The sequence below is a fragment of the Aythya fuligula genome, chromosome 24 (genome assembly GCF_009819795.1).
Source record: "Aythya fuligula isolate bAytFul2 chromosome 24, bAytFul2.pri, whole genome shotgun sequence".
Taxonomy (NCBI): domain Eukaryota; kingdom Metazoa; phylum Chordata; class Aves; order Anseriformes; family Anatidae; genus Aythya; species Aythya fuligula.
In genome coordinates this window covers 2,665,688-2,680,824 of record NC_045582.1, presented here as the reverse complement: position 1 = coordinate 2,680,824, position 15,137 = coordinate 2,665,688, and the positions used below count along the sequence as shown (strand labels likewise).

Sequence of the window (15,137 nt, the reverse complement as noted above, 5' to 3'; positions counted from 1 at the left end):
CAGCTTGCGCGTGGGGCTCTCCCTCGGATGCTCTCTTTTCACTGTGCTCAGAAGGCCCAGCGAGGACCTGCTCCGAAAACTGTACCCGCAGCGCCCCGGCTTCCCGGCGCGCTGCTGTAAATAGAAAACTTGCAGGAAAAGTTGCAACCCAAACGAACCTTACGCTGGAGTGACAACCCACCCCGATCTATGCAATCCCGTGGGAGCAGCTCGCTCGTTGTGCTTTGCTGTCTGCGTTTTTACTTTGGTGCTCACGCTGTCTGTACAGCCGGGAGTGTTGTTTGGAGCAGGAAGAAAACAAAGCAACACTTAGCTCTGTGCAGACGGCTCCTCCGGCATCTCTTCCCGGCCCCGAGCCTGGGTGCTGCTTCAGAGACCTCTGCTGCGTCCCGGGATGAGGCCCGTGTTCTCGCCCAGCCTTGGGGAAGAGGCTGGTGGTTTGCACACCTGGGAATCCACACGCACAAGCACACCTATCTGACACCTTGGCCATAAGCAACGTGGATTTCGGGAGGATTTTTGCCCAGTGTGCTCCACCAATGCTCAGGACGAGGCCTTGGATGAGGTTGAACAGGAACCTGCTGCCAGGAAACTCCTGGGGCTGAAACACTTCTGCTTCCACGGACAGGAGCTTTGGGAACTGCTGCATGGAGGGAGCAGCCGCCGGGTCCCGGTGGCACAGAGCCATGCTCCTGCGTCTGGAGGACACGTCTGCTCCCACCACAAGCAGCACTGCCCCGCAGCACCACTGCTGTGCTCCTGCCACAGAGGCCAGAAGTGCAAAGGAGCCTCTGGGAATGGATTTATCTGCTCAGGGCATCTCCTTCCACCCCAGGGAAAAGAGGACACCTGGAGAGGGGAAGGGAGATTGTGTACGGGAAGATGGGGGCAGAGATGAGTTCTTGGGGGTGGGGGGAGACCTGGCTGGGAGAGCAGCTGAGGGCAGAAAGCTCCCAGCAGTGGCTTGCACAGGGACAGGGACACTGTCCAACAGCCCATGTGTCCTGGACCAACAGCTGACCCCACGTCCCCCAGGACAGGAGCTGGGGCAGGAGGGACGTGGCTCCAACAGCATCTCGGTGCCACGAAGCCTGTGGCCACCCCAGCTCCAGCCAGCCCCTACCCATCTCACTGTGCTCTCCTCCAGGCCTCCTCTGCAGCCAAGGGCAGCGCCTCCCCTCCTGCACGCACACCAGCCTCGGGAGCACAGGGAGCAGGCAGCTGCAGCCACGCTCCAGCCTGCAGGAGCTGCTGGGCACCCCGTGGGGTTGTTCCCCTGCATTTTGTTCTAAAAAAGCCTGTGCTGGAGCCAGCAGCGGCTGCTCCTGTCACCCCCCTCCACCAGTGGAGTCCTGATACACTCCTACACTTGGCACTTTAACCCTTGAAAGCCATTCCTTCTAAATAACAATAATACTGCAACAAGCTGCATAAGAACATGCTCCCTCTGTCGCATCCCCTCCAACCTCCACAGATCCCTCCCTGCTCCTGTGCTATCCAAAGCATTTACTGCCTTTGACTTAGCATATGCTGTACTAGGTAGTAGGGCATAGTCCATAGCGCTCGATAACGCGTGCCCCTCTGTACATAACCTTGGAGTGATGTGAACAGTTTGATTCAAAAAAAAAAAAATAATAATTGAATAAACAGACTCTAGGGACTTGGCCAGTACCCCTCCTGTAATGTTCACTGTATATTTTTTGATGTACTATAACTGTTGGGGAAAAAAAAAAAAAAGGAAAATATTTTGATAATTGAATCTCATTGCTTTATTGTGTTACTCAGTAAATAAAAGGAACAAGTATAAACAAGCCAGGGATTTCTCATCATTATTTTTTTTTTTAATCTAAATCCAGACTAGCCAAGGGAAACATGTTGCTGGGCAGGACTGGGCCACCTTCCCTTTGTCTTGTGGTGGTTCTGAGAGGAGAGGCAACGCTGTGACTGACGGGCAGTGAGAGCTGCCACAGCCCTAAAGCACCTGGGTGTGCAGGTTAAGCGCAGTCCCAGCACCTCGCAGGTCAGGACTGAGTCCACGCTCAGTAAGAGGGCTGCAGTTTTAAAATGTGAGCACCAAAAGACATGGGGCCAAGGTCTGACCCTGCCTCAGGAACAGCATCCTGCTCTGCACTGCATTCGCTGGGACAGGAGGCTCCTCTTGACCAAGGACTAACTACACCACACATTGAGGAGTAGAGGGCACGGCCAGGTAAGGGGTGATCTGCTGAGACAAAGCTGTAGCACCACAAAGCTAGCTGGGAGAGGACAAAGGGGCTCTTCTTAGATAGTATCAGTAAATACAAGACAGAGCTGCTCTTGAAAGGGGCACTCATTTCCTCTGGCCTGCCTGCACTCAGGTGCAGAGCTGATCTCAACCTGCTGGCCAGCCTTGTGCTGCACCTCCCCTCGGGCAGCACGCAGCCCACAGGTGCCAGCCTGTGCCCTGGGAGCAGAGGAGTGTCACTTAGTGAATCCTGGCTTTCCTGTAGCACCTCAAACACTGGCAGGGCCTGGGCAGTGAAAGGAGCGCTTGTCTCAGTGCAGGGAGATGGGTCACCTCTCTCCTCCTCAAAGACCATCCCCAGCCCTGGGATGCCTGTTCCTCGTGCCACGAGGCTTCCTGCAGGCTCCACGACACCACACAGGTTGAGCAGGAGGTACGTGCAAGGGAAGGAGAGAGGTGAGGGAGAGGAGGTGCTGAGAGAAGGGAAGGGAAAGACGAGTCTCAGCCATCCACAGACCCGCCGCCCTTGTTCTTGCGACTCAGGGGAAAAGCAGACTTGCTCTGTGGCTGTGTCATCTTACTGGCCAGGTAGATGAACGGCTCGATCAGCGTACGCCGGTCAGCCACAGACACCTCCCACAGCTTCACCTTCTCACCCTTGGCCCAGTGCTGGGCTGCGTCATGGTCTACCCGGCGCTGCTCCTGCAGGTCACACTTATTGCCCAAAACCACGATGGTGACCTGTTCAACAAAAAAGGGTGAGAAGAATCCCTGTAGGTAACAAATGCGGAGTTGAATAGTGCTGCCTGGCTCTGCTTGGCAGCACCCTTAGTGCCAGGCCATGTCCTTCAGCTAATGTCCCTTCTGTTAGGGTCTATGGGTCAAACCAGCCCCACTGAGCGATTGTAGGCATAGCGCTGCAGCAGCTAGCAGAAGTGCCCAGTCTAGAAGGCCAAGAGAGATCTCTGTAAACGCCCTTGAGACTGATTCCCCTTGTGAAATAAACAAAGCAGCTGACCCCTGTCCCCAGCCATCAGCAAGAGATCCACAAACTTGCTCCGGCACAGAGCCCTCCTGCCCGTTGGCTGTGGAACAATCACAGTGACAGAGCAAAAGCTCTCCCCTGAAAGCATCCCAGCACAGCAGCCAGTTACAACCATGGGTCTTACAGAACAGGACTCCCTATCACCACCTTGTGACAAGCCAGGGGAAAGGAGTCTTTCTGGGCAAGAACCACAGAACAAGGGAGCAGACCCCACTCCGCAACCCCTTTCCCCTGGGGAGATCGCGGGTGCTCACCTCCTTCTTGTCTTTGGACTTGTCAATCTCCTTCTTGAGGAGCTCGACGCGCTTGAAGGACTCCTTGCTGTCGGTGCTGTAGACCAGCACGTAGCCGTCTGTGCAGGAGAAGCAATGCTTGGGCAGCTCCATGCCGTCCCGCAGGCCCCGCGTGTCGTAGAAGCGCACCTGCTCGCGCACCCCGCGGTCCGTCTCGATGGAGCCCACGTAAATGTCCTCCTGGGTCTCGATCATCTCAGAACCTGCCAAGAGGTGGCCAGGGTGACCTGGGGGGCCCTGGACACGACACAGCCTACAGAATTGTCCTGATGGGTGATCTGGGGTGGACGCTGCTCCTTTTTTCCGCCTTGGTGCTGGGTTTTTGGGGGTCGTGGCAGCAGCAGCGGGCTGCCCCACACCCCAAACCCAGTCAGGGCCTTCCCCCCTTCAGCCCCTTGCTGCCACTCACCCACCACATGGTTGCCGTACAGCAGCTGCTCCAGGATGGCCGTTTTCCCCACGGAGGCCTGGCCGCACACCACCACCTTGCAGCTCTTCCCCATGCCGCCTCAGCTCCGCTCCGGAGCCCCCTGCAAAACCACAAAACAACCGCGGGCGACGCCTCAGGAGGGGAGGAAGGGGGGGGGGGGGACGACTCTCCCCGGCCGAGACCCGGCCTCAGCGCTAATTTCCAACCCCTTTTACCCCCCAAAGTGGCAGCCCCGGGGGTGAGGGTGGTGTTGAGGGAGCACAACCGGGACGGTGCCAGCCCTGCGAGCCCGGAGCCGGGGCCCCTCCGGGGCTTCACCTGCGCGGCGGCAGCGGCGGAAGAGGCGCGGCCACCCCGAGCCAAGCCCGGCTCGGTTCAGCTCAGCCCAGCCCAGCCCAGCCCAGCCCAGCCCACAGCGCCCTCCGCGGCCAGCCCGAGCCCTGCGGAGCCCCGCAGCGAGCAAACAGCGGCGGCGGGGCACGGACCAGCGATCCTGAGCCCCCCTCCTCCCTCCACGACCACCAGACCCCCGGTTCCATCCCACCCCGGGTTCCCCCCCGCTCCCCATTCCCGCTTCTCTCCCAGCCCAGCCCCGTTCAGCCTCGCGGCGGCGCCGCCGTTGCCCCCCCAAGGCTGCCTCCAGCTCCGCCCGTTCCGGCTCGGCGCCCGGCCCCGTCCTCCCCTTCCCTTCGCGTCCCCATCCCCGTCCTCCCCCCCCCCCTCTCTCTCCCCTCCTCCTCCTCCTCCTCCTCCTCAGCCCGGCCTGGCGGTAAGATGGCGGCGGCGGAGTGCGACGTGATCATGGCGGCGCCCGAGGGAGCCGGCGAGCCCGAGAGCGAGGAGGAGGAGGCGAGGAGGTACGGCCGCTGCCCTCCGGCCCCATCCTCCTCCTCCTCCTCCTCCATCCTCCTCAGGATGGCGAGGAAGGCCGCGGGTCTTCCTCTGGGAAACGGGGGAGGAGGGGGGGGGGGTGTGCGGGGCTCCGTGGGTGTGGGGCGAGAGGAAGAGGAGGAGGAGGAGGAAGATGAGGAAGATGAAGAAGGGGGGGTGCAGGCTCTGTGTAGGGCTTCTCCTGGCTGGACCCCGGGCTGGTGCTGAGCAAGGTGCTCGGGGGGCAGCCCGGGTGCTGAGCAGGGCAGTGGGGTGCTGCCTTCACCCTTCACCCGCCCCCCTGCCCGGTCCCACACAGGGCACAGCTGGGGGCTGGGGCTCGGAGCCGGGGCTCTGAGGTGGTGGCCGCTGGGCCCGGAGCTGTGGCACCTACAGCGAGGGGCTGTGCTGGCTGCTAGGTGCTGGGTTAGCTCGGCAGCTCTTGGCTGCGTGTCCTGTGCGAGTTCCTAGGGCCTCCGTCCCCACCAGGATTCCCGTCCCCACCAGGATTCCCGTCCCCACCAGCCTTTTTCTCTCTCCGCACCTCCTGGAGCGAAGCCTTCAGTCCTCCTGTCTTCAGTCAACTGCAGCTCGAGTGTCTTGCGATACCGATAACATCCTTTCTGTCTTGAGGCCACGCCGGTTAATTTCCTAAAGAAAGCTTTTGCTAGGATGAGGAAGAAATGATTCAACTGTGGAAGGGGCGGCCTCAAACCCTTAGGTTTGAGCATTCTTTGCTTCTTCTGTGTCTGTTGTCTTAGCATTGTGTTGTACCTGACTTCCTTGGCCTGTAAACATTTGAAATCTTTACGTGGTAGTTAAAGCAGTTCTTACGCTGTCCTGTTTTGCTGGACATAATGGAAAGGGGGGTAAAAAAAAGTCAGTTGTAGGCCAGTGTCATGCTCTGAAAACGTTAACGTGATTAAAGAGGCCCTCCAAGTGACTATTAAAAGTTCCAGTAGCTGGTTTATTTCTGAAGCGGTCTGGTTCAGCGTGCCCAGGGGAGTGGTGTCGGCTGGGGCAGGTATAGGAATCCCGGCCTGTCTTCTGGCTGCACATTTTCATCTCAAGAGCGAGCAATCTCGTTCCTGCCAGCAGCTGTGTTGCAGGCACTGCAGGCAATGAAATGGGAAAAGTCCAATGTCTAGGAAACTCTGCTGGTTCTGCAGCATTTAAAGCTGGCAGTCTGTTATCTCCCGGGGAGCTGGGAAGGAGAGAGCTCCTTCTGTGGAAGGTGAGGCAATTGTTCCAGAAAATTATGCAGCTGATAAAATCAGAAGGAGAAACAAAACCGAAAGTGGCCTCTGAGGAATACAATCTTCAAAAATAGTATTGATGGCCCGAGGTGTTTTGCGCTGCTTATTTACTGTCAGAAATTGAAGGCTTGGGGAGCAGCACGGGGAGGGAGCGAGCTTCCTGGTGATGTCATTCTGAGGAGTTCAATTAAATCTTGCTGAAGAGGCACCCGTGCGTTGTGCATAGGATACCGACAAATTGCACGGCCCGTAAAGTTGGGAAAGCCCTGATTGTGTGAGATTCGTTCCTCCAGGCTAATTAAACGTGATGTTTGAAATGGTAAAAACATCCAAATGGAACAGTCATGCTGAAGGCACTGTCAGCTTACGGCGACCTCTAACACCACCCTTCCTTCCTCCTCCCTGACTTTCATTGCAGAAGTGTGGTTGTGGAGATGAGCGTTTGGTCCTTGTCCTGCCTTGAAGGGAAGTTTCAGCAGTGAAGAACAGGGCCAGTCTAGGTCATCTTGGGTTGTCTTGGCATGGTAAGGCCAGTACCACCCTCCGTGGTTATTACCATGCAGTCCCTCTGTGCTTCTGGAGGTGCTATCACAGTGTTTCCTCTCTTGTCGTTCTGGGATATCATTTCTCTTTTAATGACATAAAACCAGGTGTGAGTAGATGACGTTCTACAGGCAGTTATTCTCTTTTTATTTGGTTGGAAAGTTTAGGCTTTAAACAGTCAGAGCAGATTTTCTTGAGGTCAGGAATCTCCTGTGCGTTAGTCTCTTGACTGTGCGACCCTTCCAGGCTTACATAAGTTGTTTAACTTCTGTTTCGATTGATCTCATGTAAATTAGGGTGATAGTTGCTGTATTAGGGAGAGTAATTGGAGGCTTAATTAGGTGCCTAACGTTTGTAAAGCACTTTGAGCTGTGTAAGGGCTGCACGGGCACACGCAAACATACTCTTGAACCTGGTATAATGCAGCCTTTATGATGTGACTGTGCTAGATTCTATCAGAAAACGGCAAAAATAAATGAAAACCCCTACTTGCTGTAAGTTAGCATCGAGGGTTTCTGTGTTCTGTACTTCTCTTTAGGAATTACAGTGTGACACGGTACGGATACTTTGCTTAAAGGACTAACCCTTGTCTGAATGCGTGATTCTGTTCTCTGTGGCTTAATTAAGATAATGAAATTGGCAAAAGCAGGGAGTATTTCAGAATGATTGTAATGCACTGAAACAGCTGTAAACACGCTGAATGGCTCACTCACAAGTTGTTTAAGGGACAGGAATAGAGTGTGGTCACAGGATAATTATTGTTTGCGGCCGCACAAGTTGTGCGGGTCCTTATACAAGAGGGTTGATGTAACCGTATTAATTTTATCTGCTAGATAGTGGTGCTCTTACTGCCTCTGCAGGGCAGCAGCTGGTGGGCAGGGCCCGAGTTGTGCAGTCAGGGGCTGGTCCATCCCCCCAGAGTCGCTTTTCTTTCTAAATTTTAAAGGTTTCTAACCCCTGGGAGCTGCTTTTCCCTTGGCCCAGCTGATCTGAGAGCTTGGGATCTGAGAGCTGGGGGTTGCTGGGGTTTTGCCAGGGAGAATTTCCTTGTCATCTTCCTGGCAGCTCGAGGTTCTGCCCGATGCCCGTGTTTAAGACTGGATCTTTCTCCTCTTTCTTCAGCGTTGGAGGATGCAGAAGCCTCTTAAAAAGAGGTATCTCAAACCATTTGGAAAATATTGTGAAATGATCTGTGCAGACCGCTGCTTTTACAGTGCTTTTGCTGCAGACTTCAGATATGTTGATGCCTCAGCAGGAAAGCATAGTTAACCTTAATACAACAATGAACGTGAAATTTGCCACACAAAGTAAATGGTGCAGAAGTCAAAAAGGTTTCAGACCTCGGCTAAATGTGGGTCACTGGTGAGTCCAACAGATGTTGCCTGGAGGTTGTCAGGTGTAGATGATTAGCACGAATCTTTCCGCTGCTATTTTACGTGAAATGGGTTGCGTCCTGCTCGGGCTCCTTGTGAATAATGCCTTCACTTGAGTGCTTTTACAGGGAGTGCTGCCAGGACTTTTGGGGGATGAATTGGCTGGAGGGGCTCTGTTTGTGGATCAGCCTCAGTGATGGAATAGTCTGTTCCAGTATTCCTGTTCTGCTTGCAAATGGGCACTCGACTTTCCCAGGCTGTAAATCCAGCCTATTTTACTAATGCCTAATTATGATCTTAGGATAATATGAGGAACAGCAGAGGCTCCTCGCATCGATGCTTAGGCTCCCATACATTTGCAGAGTATTTGAATACTCTGAATTAGGTAGATGCTGCGTGCAGCCTGAAGAAGATGCTCAGTACTAGCAATTCAAGCCTTTCTTTATCTCAAGACAGCCTTTTTTTGGGTGAATGATGCTGTAGATGCGGTCGTCTTCCCGTGTAATTCTTACAGCTGGCTGGCTTCCTTCACTCAGGCCTTTGTGGAAGAGAGCGATCTCTAGCTGGTTCTAGACCCTTCTGTGGGTTTCCAGGAAGGCTTTGGTGTGACCCTGCCAGAAATGATTGAGCCATTAGTATGAAGTAGGTTAATACCGAGCTCTGCTCGCAAGGTGCATTACATAACCGCGTAATTAAAGTTCAGGACTCATCTGGCTGTTTTCACTCGCAGCTGCGGGGCGAGGACTGGCTCATTTCTTTGCTCCTGCTCTCTGCTTGTGGCATATTTTAGTGCTTGTGGCTTTCGGTCTTCCTCATCCGAGTTTGTCCTCGGGTATTGGGAACGTTCTGGGGCGTGCGTAGAGGACAGCATGGCTTTTTTTGTACTCTCTTTGGATTGATTATTAATGATTTTGCTCATGGCCACTCTTGCGGGAAGACTTGAGGCCCCAAGGCAGCTCTTTCTATTTTGTGTTTCAGTTGGTGAGCCTTTACAGGATCCGTACAGGGTTATTACACGGAGACTCAAGTTCTCCCCAGGTATTAGCACACGCAGACTCGAGATTTCCCTGGTTTGGGACACGCCGTGAGTCAACGTCTTCATTCCCATTGATCCGTCGCAGCTGGTAGTAAACCCACTCCTTGCTCAATGGGGGGTGCTGATGTGCAGGGAAATGCGCTGCCTGGTTTGCTGTTCTGCTCTATATCCCTTCTGGTCTCTGCTGCAATAGGGTCAGCGTGAGACTTGTCCAGCCCCGGGAGATGATCACAGGATATGTTATAGGTGATTTTTTTTGTTTTGCATTCGGGGGGCCTGTTTTTGCCCCTGTAATCTTCCTTCACACACCAGAGAGAAAACACCAACACTACTAATGAGATTAGACATTCCCTTCACTCAAAATCCCCAGCTGCAAAGTGAAAACCTAACCTGGAAAAGCCCACGGAGAGGTATTTATTGTCTGAACATCTCCGTGGCTCACTGAGTGTTTGGCTTCCCTTTGGAGCCCTGAGAGAAGGGAGGGGAGAGTATAATATGTCCAGTGGCAAATACGACAGCTAATTTTAAGCTCTAGACATCTGCCTGCTGTGAACTGTATTGAGATCACCAAACTTATTTTACCCAAGCAGCTGAGTAATATCTGACAGCTGAGAATCTCGTCTGGATTTCAACAAGGAAACTGCGGGATAGAGGCACCGTGTGCTATTAAGGAAGAAGTCTCTGCAAGGATGGCTTGGCAAAGGCAGGTGTGTTCCTTTTGGTTTGGGGCATCCCCATGGAAATTGAGGCCTGACAGATTTGCCAGGCTCAAGGCACCTCATGGCTGTCCACGGGGCAGAAGCTGGCCCGGTTAAAATTGGGATTTCTTTGGGTTTCTTGGTTTTGGACAATGCCCCGGTGACCCTGAGATACTTGAGTTTTCTAATAGGATTTCATAGTGTTCCTTAAATCCTACTTTGTGTTTTTTTTTTTTGGTGTCTCTTCTGTAATGGAGGCAGGAGATGAAGTAATGGTTGTGAGAGCTGAGAGATACCGAGCGTGCTGCCTGCTGAAATGGGGAATTTTTAGCTGGATGGCGTGGCTTTGAGTGAGTGTACCCCTATATTAGTGTAGGAGCGGGGTCTGGGAGGTGCTTCCTCTTCAGATCCCGGTGGTTTAGGAAAACGAGGTGCCTTGCAAGGTAGGTCTGCGTGTTCTTCCCTCTGAGCTGGAGTAGGAGGGGTGGAAGCCGCAATCGGCATTCGCGTGGGGGCCGCGTGTGCGAGCTCTGAGGAGGAGGCAGAAGTTGTTAGGCAAACGTGGGATTGTGTCGCTGCTGCGCGGGCTGGCTGCTTCTCATAGCTCGGCTGTTCTGCGAACGAGCAGGGGCTGAGCTTTCAGCAGAGGGCAGGGGGAATATAGAGGGAGCCTTGTGACGGCTCCTTCTCCCACCAGGCAGGCGGCGAGCGCCGGCGTGGCGAGGGGCAGGAGGGTGGTGGTGGCACCCTCTGCCCTCTGGGTGCACCAGAGGAGCGTGAGGGATGGGTGGCTGCTGCCTGCCTCGACGGCAGGTCTTCCAGGGTGACGGGGGAAGAATCGGACAAATGTTACAAAAGGGGGAAAAAAAAAAATCGACTGTTTCACGGGGGGAGAGTTACAACACAGAGTTCCCTCCCTGTGAGCCCTTGGTGCACGCAAGCAATGAAAGACCAGCTTCTTCCCGAGGTCCTCGGGGTGGCTCTTCCCTGTCTTCGGCGTTCGATGTGGAGAGGCCCTGAGAAGACAAGACCCACTCCGAACAAAGCAACCCATTCAGCCTGGGGCGTATTTTTAGCAAAGCACGATTCTTCTTCAGTTTCAAAAGTAGCAAGTGGGGAATGCAGCCTACATCAGTGCGAGATGCAGAATGATCTCATTCAGGCTGCAGCATCTGTTTGGATTGGAACAATTACCAGTGATATCAGGAGATCTGCATTTTTTCTTGTTATGGCAAGTGGTAAACAAGAACTGTTTTCTGTGTGCTTTCTATGTCAGTGGAGCACAACTGGGGCGAGATGCTTCTCTTCTGTGTCTAGGATCTCAGACCACAAGCTCTGCATTTCTAGCAACTGGCTTTGCCTTTGTGCTGCGGAGGAATTTTTTTTTCTCCTCTCATCATCTTTTTTCATCATTAAGCTTTAAGCTATGTGAGCAATAGAAATATTTGCATGTTTCCTTTCTGCCACAGGTAGCTGAGGTGTTGTGACTTGTTGGTCTATCAATCTGTGCTAAAATAAAGGCATAAAAGGGAAACAGACCAAAAAAAAAAAGAGTAGAAGTGAGTATTTCTTGTATTCGCATGTTTTCTCTAGCATTTCATAATGCTGGTGCTTTGTGAGAGTTGGTTTTGCTGTGCATCTGTTTTCTTTCTCCCATTTTCCCAACTCTTCCCAGCAGTTTGTTGGCAGACGGGGTGTTCTGGCAGCCAGCCCTCCAGCTCTTAGGCAGTGCTTCCTTCTGACATGACAGGTAAAATTGCTGAAAGACTTATGAATCAGGGGCTGGTCGGCTAAGCAGGTTACCGCAGAGGCTCAGGGAGATGAGCTCTGCCATTAATACCCTTCATCCTTCTCTTCAGACCATACAACGAGGAGCTTCTGAGTGAAGGTATGTAAACGGGATCTGTGATTTCCTTTCCCGTTTATAATTACAGAAACAAAGACTTTTGGTTAAACTTCTCACTGCCAGGGTAGAGCAGAATTGCTGGTTATTTTCTTCCACTGCATTTTGAAGTGCTTGATGTGTAACAGTCAATAAAAAAGGTTTTGTTGGACCCATTTTTGATCATACAAAGCACGAGCCCCACCGATTAGGAGACGCATCCATGCAGCAAGCCCATAATGGCTTCTAGACCTTGAGAGCAGCCTGCAGGGGAGCAGGAGGGATGCCACTTCTCCATCTGGACGAAGGAGCACATCACCTACCAGCCTTCGTGCAGCGCCGTGCTGCTGACCTCAGGAGCCGTGGCAAGAGGATCCGCCGAGCCCTGCGCCGACCCGTTTCTTTGGCACCCTCTTCCTTCCTCATCCTACTGCACTGAAACATGCCAGCGTGATTACGTTGCGTTTCCGTTGTTTGACATCAACAGAGTTACCGGAGGGGTGCGTCTGGCCCGTGCCGGGAGTGTAATTGAGAGTGAAACTTAAAAACGAAAGCCGACATCACGTACCAGAGCTTTGGCCCCCCAGGCCCTCGGAGTGGCAGCTCCCTGTGTCTATTGTTCTGCCAGCTGGCAAAACTGTGCTGTTTCTGTGAAAACAACCCTTTGCATGAGGCGGTTGTGTGGGAATGGCCAATGGCAAGCCTCAATGAGGTTAAAAACATGTGAACTTGTTGCAACACAATTCCCTTTGTTCTCTCCCTAGTAGGCTTGCTGAGCGTTGCTGGTGCCGCGCTGCCTCTCCGAGCCGTGCCCTGCGGTCGCTGCGGGGCCGTGGCAGCGTTTCCCCCTTTTGGAGAGGAGACTGGGTTGGCAGCTTCGTAGGGAGCGCAGCTCCCAGCAGATAACTGCAGCTCCCACGTGATGCTCCGATCTCTAGGTGCTTCCAAAATAGAAATGCAAAGCGGTGGTGGACTCTTATCAGACCTGCTCAGCACCCTCAGGTCTTTGATTTTGGCAGCTTGTTAAAATGCAGCCTTCCTTTCCATCTTTATTTTTTGCACTGATAGAGGCTGCTCACGATAGCGCAGAGAAATGGGATGGCATCAGTGCACAGTAAGCCCCCCGCTGCTTTTCCACCGAATGCTTTGCAGCTACAGCCGTCTGTGAAGACAGTCGGCTTCTGTCCTGTTAGGTTTCCTAAGGATAAGATTTATCAGCGATGAGTCTTTGCTTCCCCTGGGCAAAGCCCTGTCCTGAAACTTGCCCGAAGCTGCATCTCATTTTGAATTTTGTAAAGGTGGCACAGAAACGAAGACCTGCATCGCTTACATTATACCATGTGTGACAGATAAGCCTAGAATTTTAAAGGGAAAGATTATCTCCGTGTTTATAGCACCTGATAGGCTGGAGACTTGCTCTGATTTGGGCCTTTGGCTGTTAGAGTTGTAGTGCCAGATACCAAAATAAAGCTCCTCAGGCATCAGAATTGCTCTCAAGCAGTTGATACGCCAGCGCTTGCTCTGGAATCGGATGAAAGCAGTTGTGTATAAAAAGCCCTGCGACTCCTCGCTCTGTCCCCGTGTTCTCTGGTTTGGCTTGGATTTGTTTACCCTGGATTTCCCTGTAAATAGCTTTGCCGCAATAAGTGGTGCAAAGAGACACCTTCTCTTCTGGATCCTTCCCTCAAGAAAACGCTGAAGCATTTCGGCACAGCCTGGAAGCCGCCCGTGGTTGAGCCCGCAAGCGCAACTCCGCTCCGTGCACCCGGCTATTTTAGTTTCCTTGGCCTCTGCTTCATCACTTCAGCAAAGGCTATATTCAGATCAGCTGGCAGTCCCTCAAAGAGGAGTAGGATGACCTGTGATGGTCAGCTTCAACTGTACTTCTCGTGATCTGTGCATTGCCCCGTGCGGATGACTTTGGCTGGGCTGCTCGCCACTGGTTGCTGGGGCTCGTAGATGTGCCGGCTGCATCCCTGGTAGGGCACTGAGCAGGGAGCCTGAGCTAGTCCTAGCCCTGATGTTTGGGGACAGAGTTCTGTTTGTACAAGTGCTCCAGGCGGCGGACAAACAGTGCCTGTTGCTCTGGCTACAGCAGTGGAGGCTCAAAGGCACGGCACGAGCAGCGACTGCTGCGTCTTGGAGATGGCGATGCCGCTTTTGAGCCGGTCTCGTCGTGTTGACACATTAGTCTAGGAGGGAAGCGAGTGAATTAAATCACTGAATTTGATTCAGTAAAAACTGAATTAAACGTCACAACACCGTGGTACGAGTTCTCTCTCAGACTGCTGATCTAAAATGAAGGTAGAAGATAGGGAAGGGTTTAATTTCCATTAGGGGAAACTGTGCTTTCAAGAGTTTAAGGGATGCGGCTTTAAACCATATGTTGTGTGTTTCTAAATGTCCTATCTCTGCAAATGCTTGCTCTTGAGTGTGAGGACTATTTCTGGACCTGTTGCCAAGGCAGTGCCAAGCTTCTCCTTGAGACTTGTGCCCGTATTTCTCCTCTATTTAGCTGTCTTTTGAATGTAGAAATTGTTCTTGGCCCTGCTTCTCAATATGGGGCTACTTCTGAAAGATAACGCTCAGTTTTTTGACTTTGATGACTACTAAGGTTATGCATCGCTTAGGCAAGTAGGCTGCTTGGTTAACCACATCCACCTGAATTTTTGCTCAGCTCTAGAGGCGACTGAAGGAAGGTTGTCCAAAGGTGTGGTTGGACTGCTATTGCACATCTGTAATGCTCGGCTGAGTTGGTCGTGTCCCTGTTCACGGCCCTAGTCAAGTGCTGAACTATCCGAGAGCCAGAAGGATGTGGTTTGCTCTTTTCTCATGAGCAGTGCATACAGAGTAAATCTCACAGCAACCAGCTACAAGTGTTTGGAATGCTGAAGAGCTGTAACAAGATTGCTTGGGGATCATTTTGTTTTGGTCAGAATGTGTTCTGATGCTCTGTCCCTTGTGTTTTACTTCCTTTCAGAGAAGCAGAATCATTCAAGGAACAAGGAAACGCATACTACGCCAAGAAAGATTACAACGAAGCGTACAACTATTACACAAAAGCCATAGGTGAGAGCAGTTGGTGATGATGATGATCTTTGCTGAATAGTGTCTAAAAGTCAAAGCTGGTGATTGATTTCCAAATACACCAGCAGGGTTTCTAACAGCACATGCTGGATGGAAGCTTTTTGCTGGCTTTAATTGCCTTGCAAAACTTCACCAGATTGATAATGCAAGTTAGTGCTCATGTGGGTCATTTGCAGCTTTTTTTTGCTTGTCCTTTACCCTAGATATTTTTAGCAAGAAACAATCCAGCTTTCTGTCCCAGTGCAGGGTTATCAGTGCTGCCAGGCCAAACGCCACAAACTTTTGCTCTATGCAAGTTAAATCCTGTGTCTAGTTGAGGAGCAATAGTTTGATTTGCAATTCTAAGCCCTCATGCACCATCGTAGGCCACTCAGGTGTCATGAAGTGGGAAGGATTTTGA

The 15,137-nt window shown here is 52.5% G+C and overlaps 2 protein-coding genes across 5 annotated transcripts in view; one reads left to right on the top strand and one right to left on the bottom strand.

The window, feature by feature from the left end:
• Window positions 1–1,754: 1,754 nt before the first annotated feature.
• Window positions 1,755–5,424, bottom strand: NKIRAS2 (NFKB inhibitor interacting Ras like 2). 4 transcript variants are annotated; one of them, XM_032202641.1, is made up of 4 exons: window positions 5,407–5,424; window positions 3,972–4,092; window positions 3,524–3,765; window positions 1,755–2,965 (listed from the first exon to the last, which is right to left on the bottom strand). In XM_032202641.1, exons 2-4 carry the CDS (start codon window positions 4,063–4,065, stop codon window positions 2,726–2,728), a joined length of 576 nt encoding a protein of 191 aa, XP_032058532.1. In that variant the 5' UTR covers window positions 4,066–4,092; window positions 5,407–5,424; the 3' UTR covers window positions 1,755–2,725. The 4 variants fall into 4 exon arrangements, with proteins under 4 accessions (XP_032058532.1, XP_032058529.1, XP_032058530.1 ...); XM_032202638.1 differs by lacking the exon at window positions 5,407–5,424 and adding an exon at window positions 4,208–4,387; XM_032202639.1 differs by lacking the exon at window positions 5,407–5,424 and adding an exon at window positions 4,311–4,386.
• Window positions 4,744–15,137, top strand: part of DNAJC7 (DnaJ heat shock protein family (Hsp40) member C7) — a 24,331-nt gene continuing 13,937 nt past the window's right edge. Inside the window, exons 1-2 of the mRNA XM_032202636.1 lie at window positions 4,744–4,849; window positions 14,631–14,719. Coding sequence (XP_032058527.1) covers window positions 4,767–4,849; window positions 14,631–14,719 — 172 coding nt within the window. The 5' untranslated portion in view covers window positions 4,744–4,766. The remainder of the gene's footprint in view (window positions 4,850–14,630; window positions 14,720–15,137) is intronic.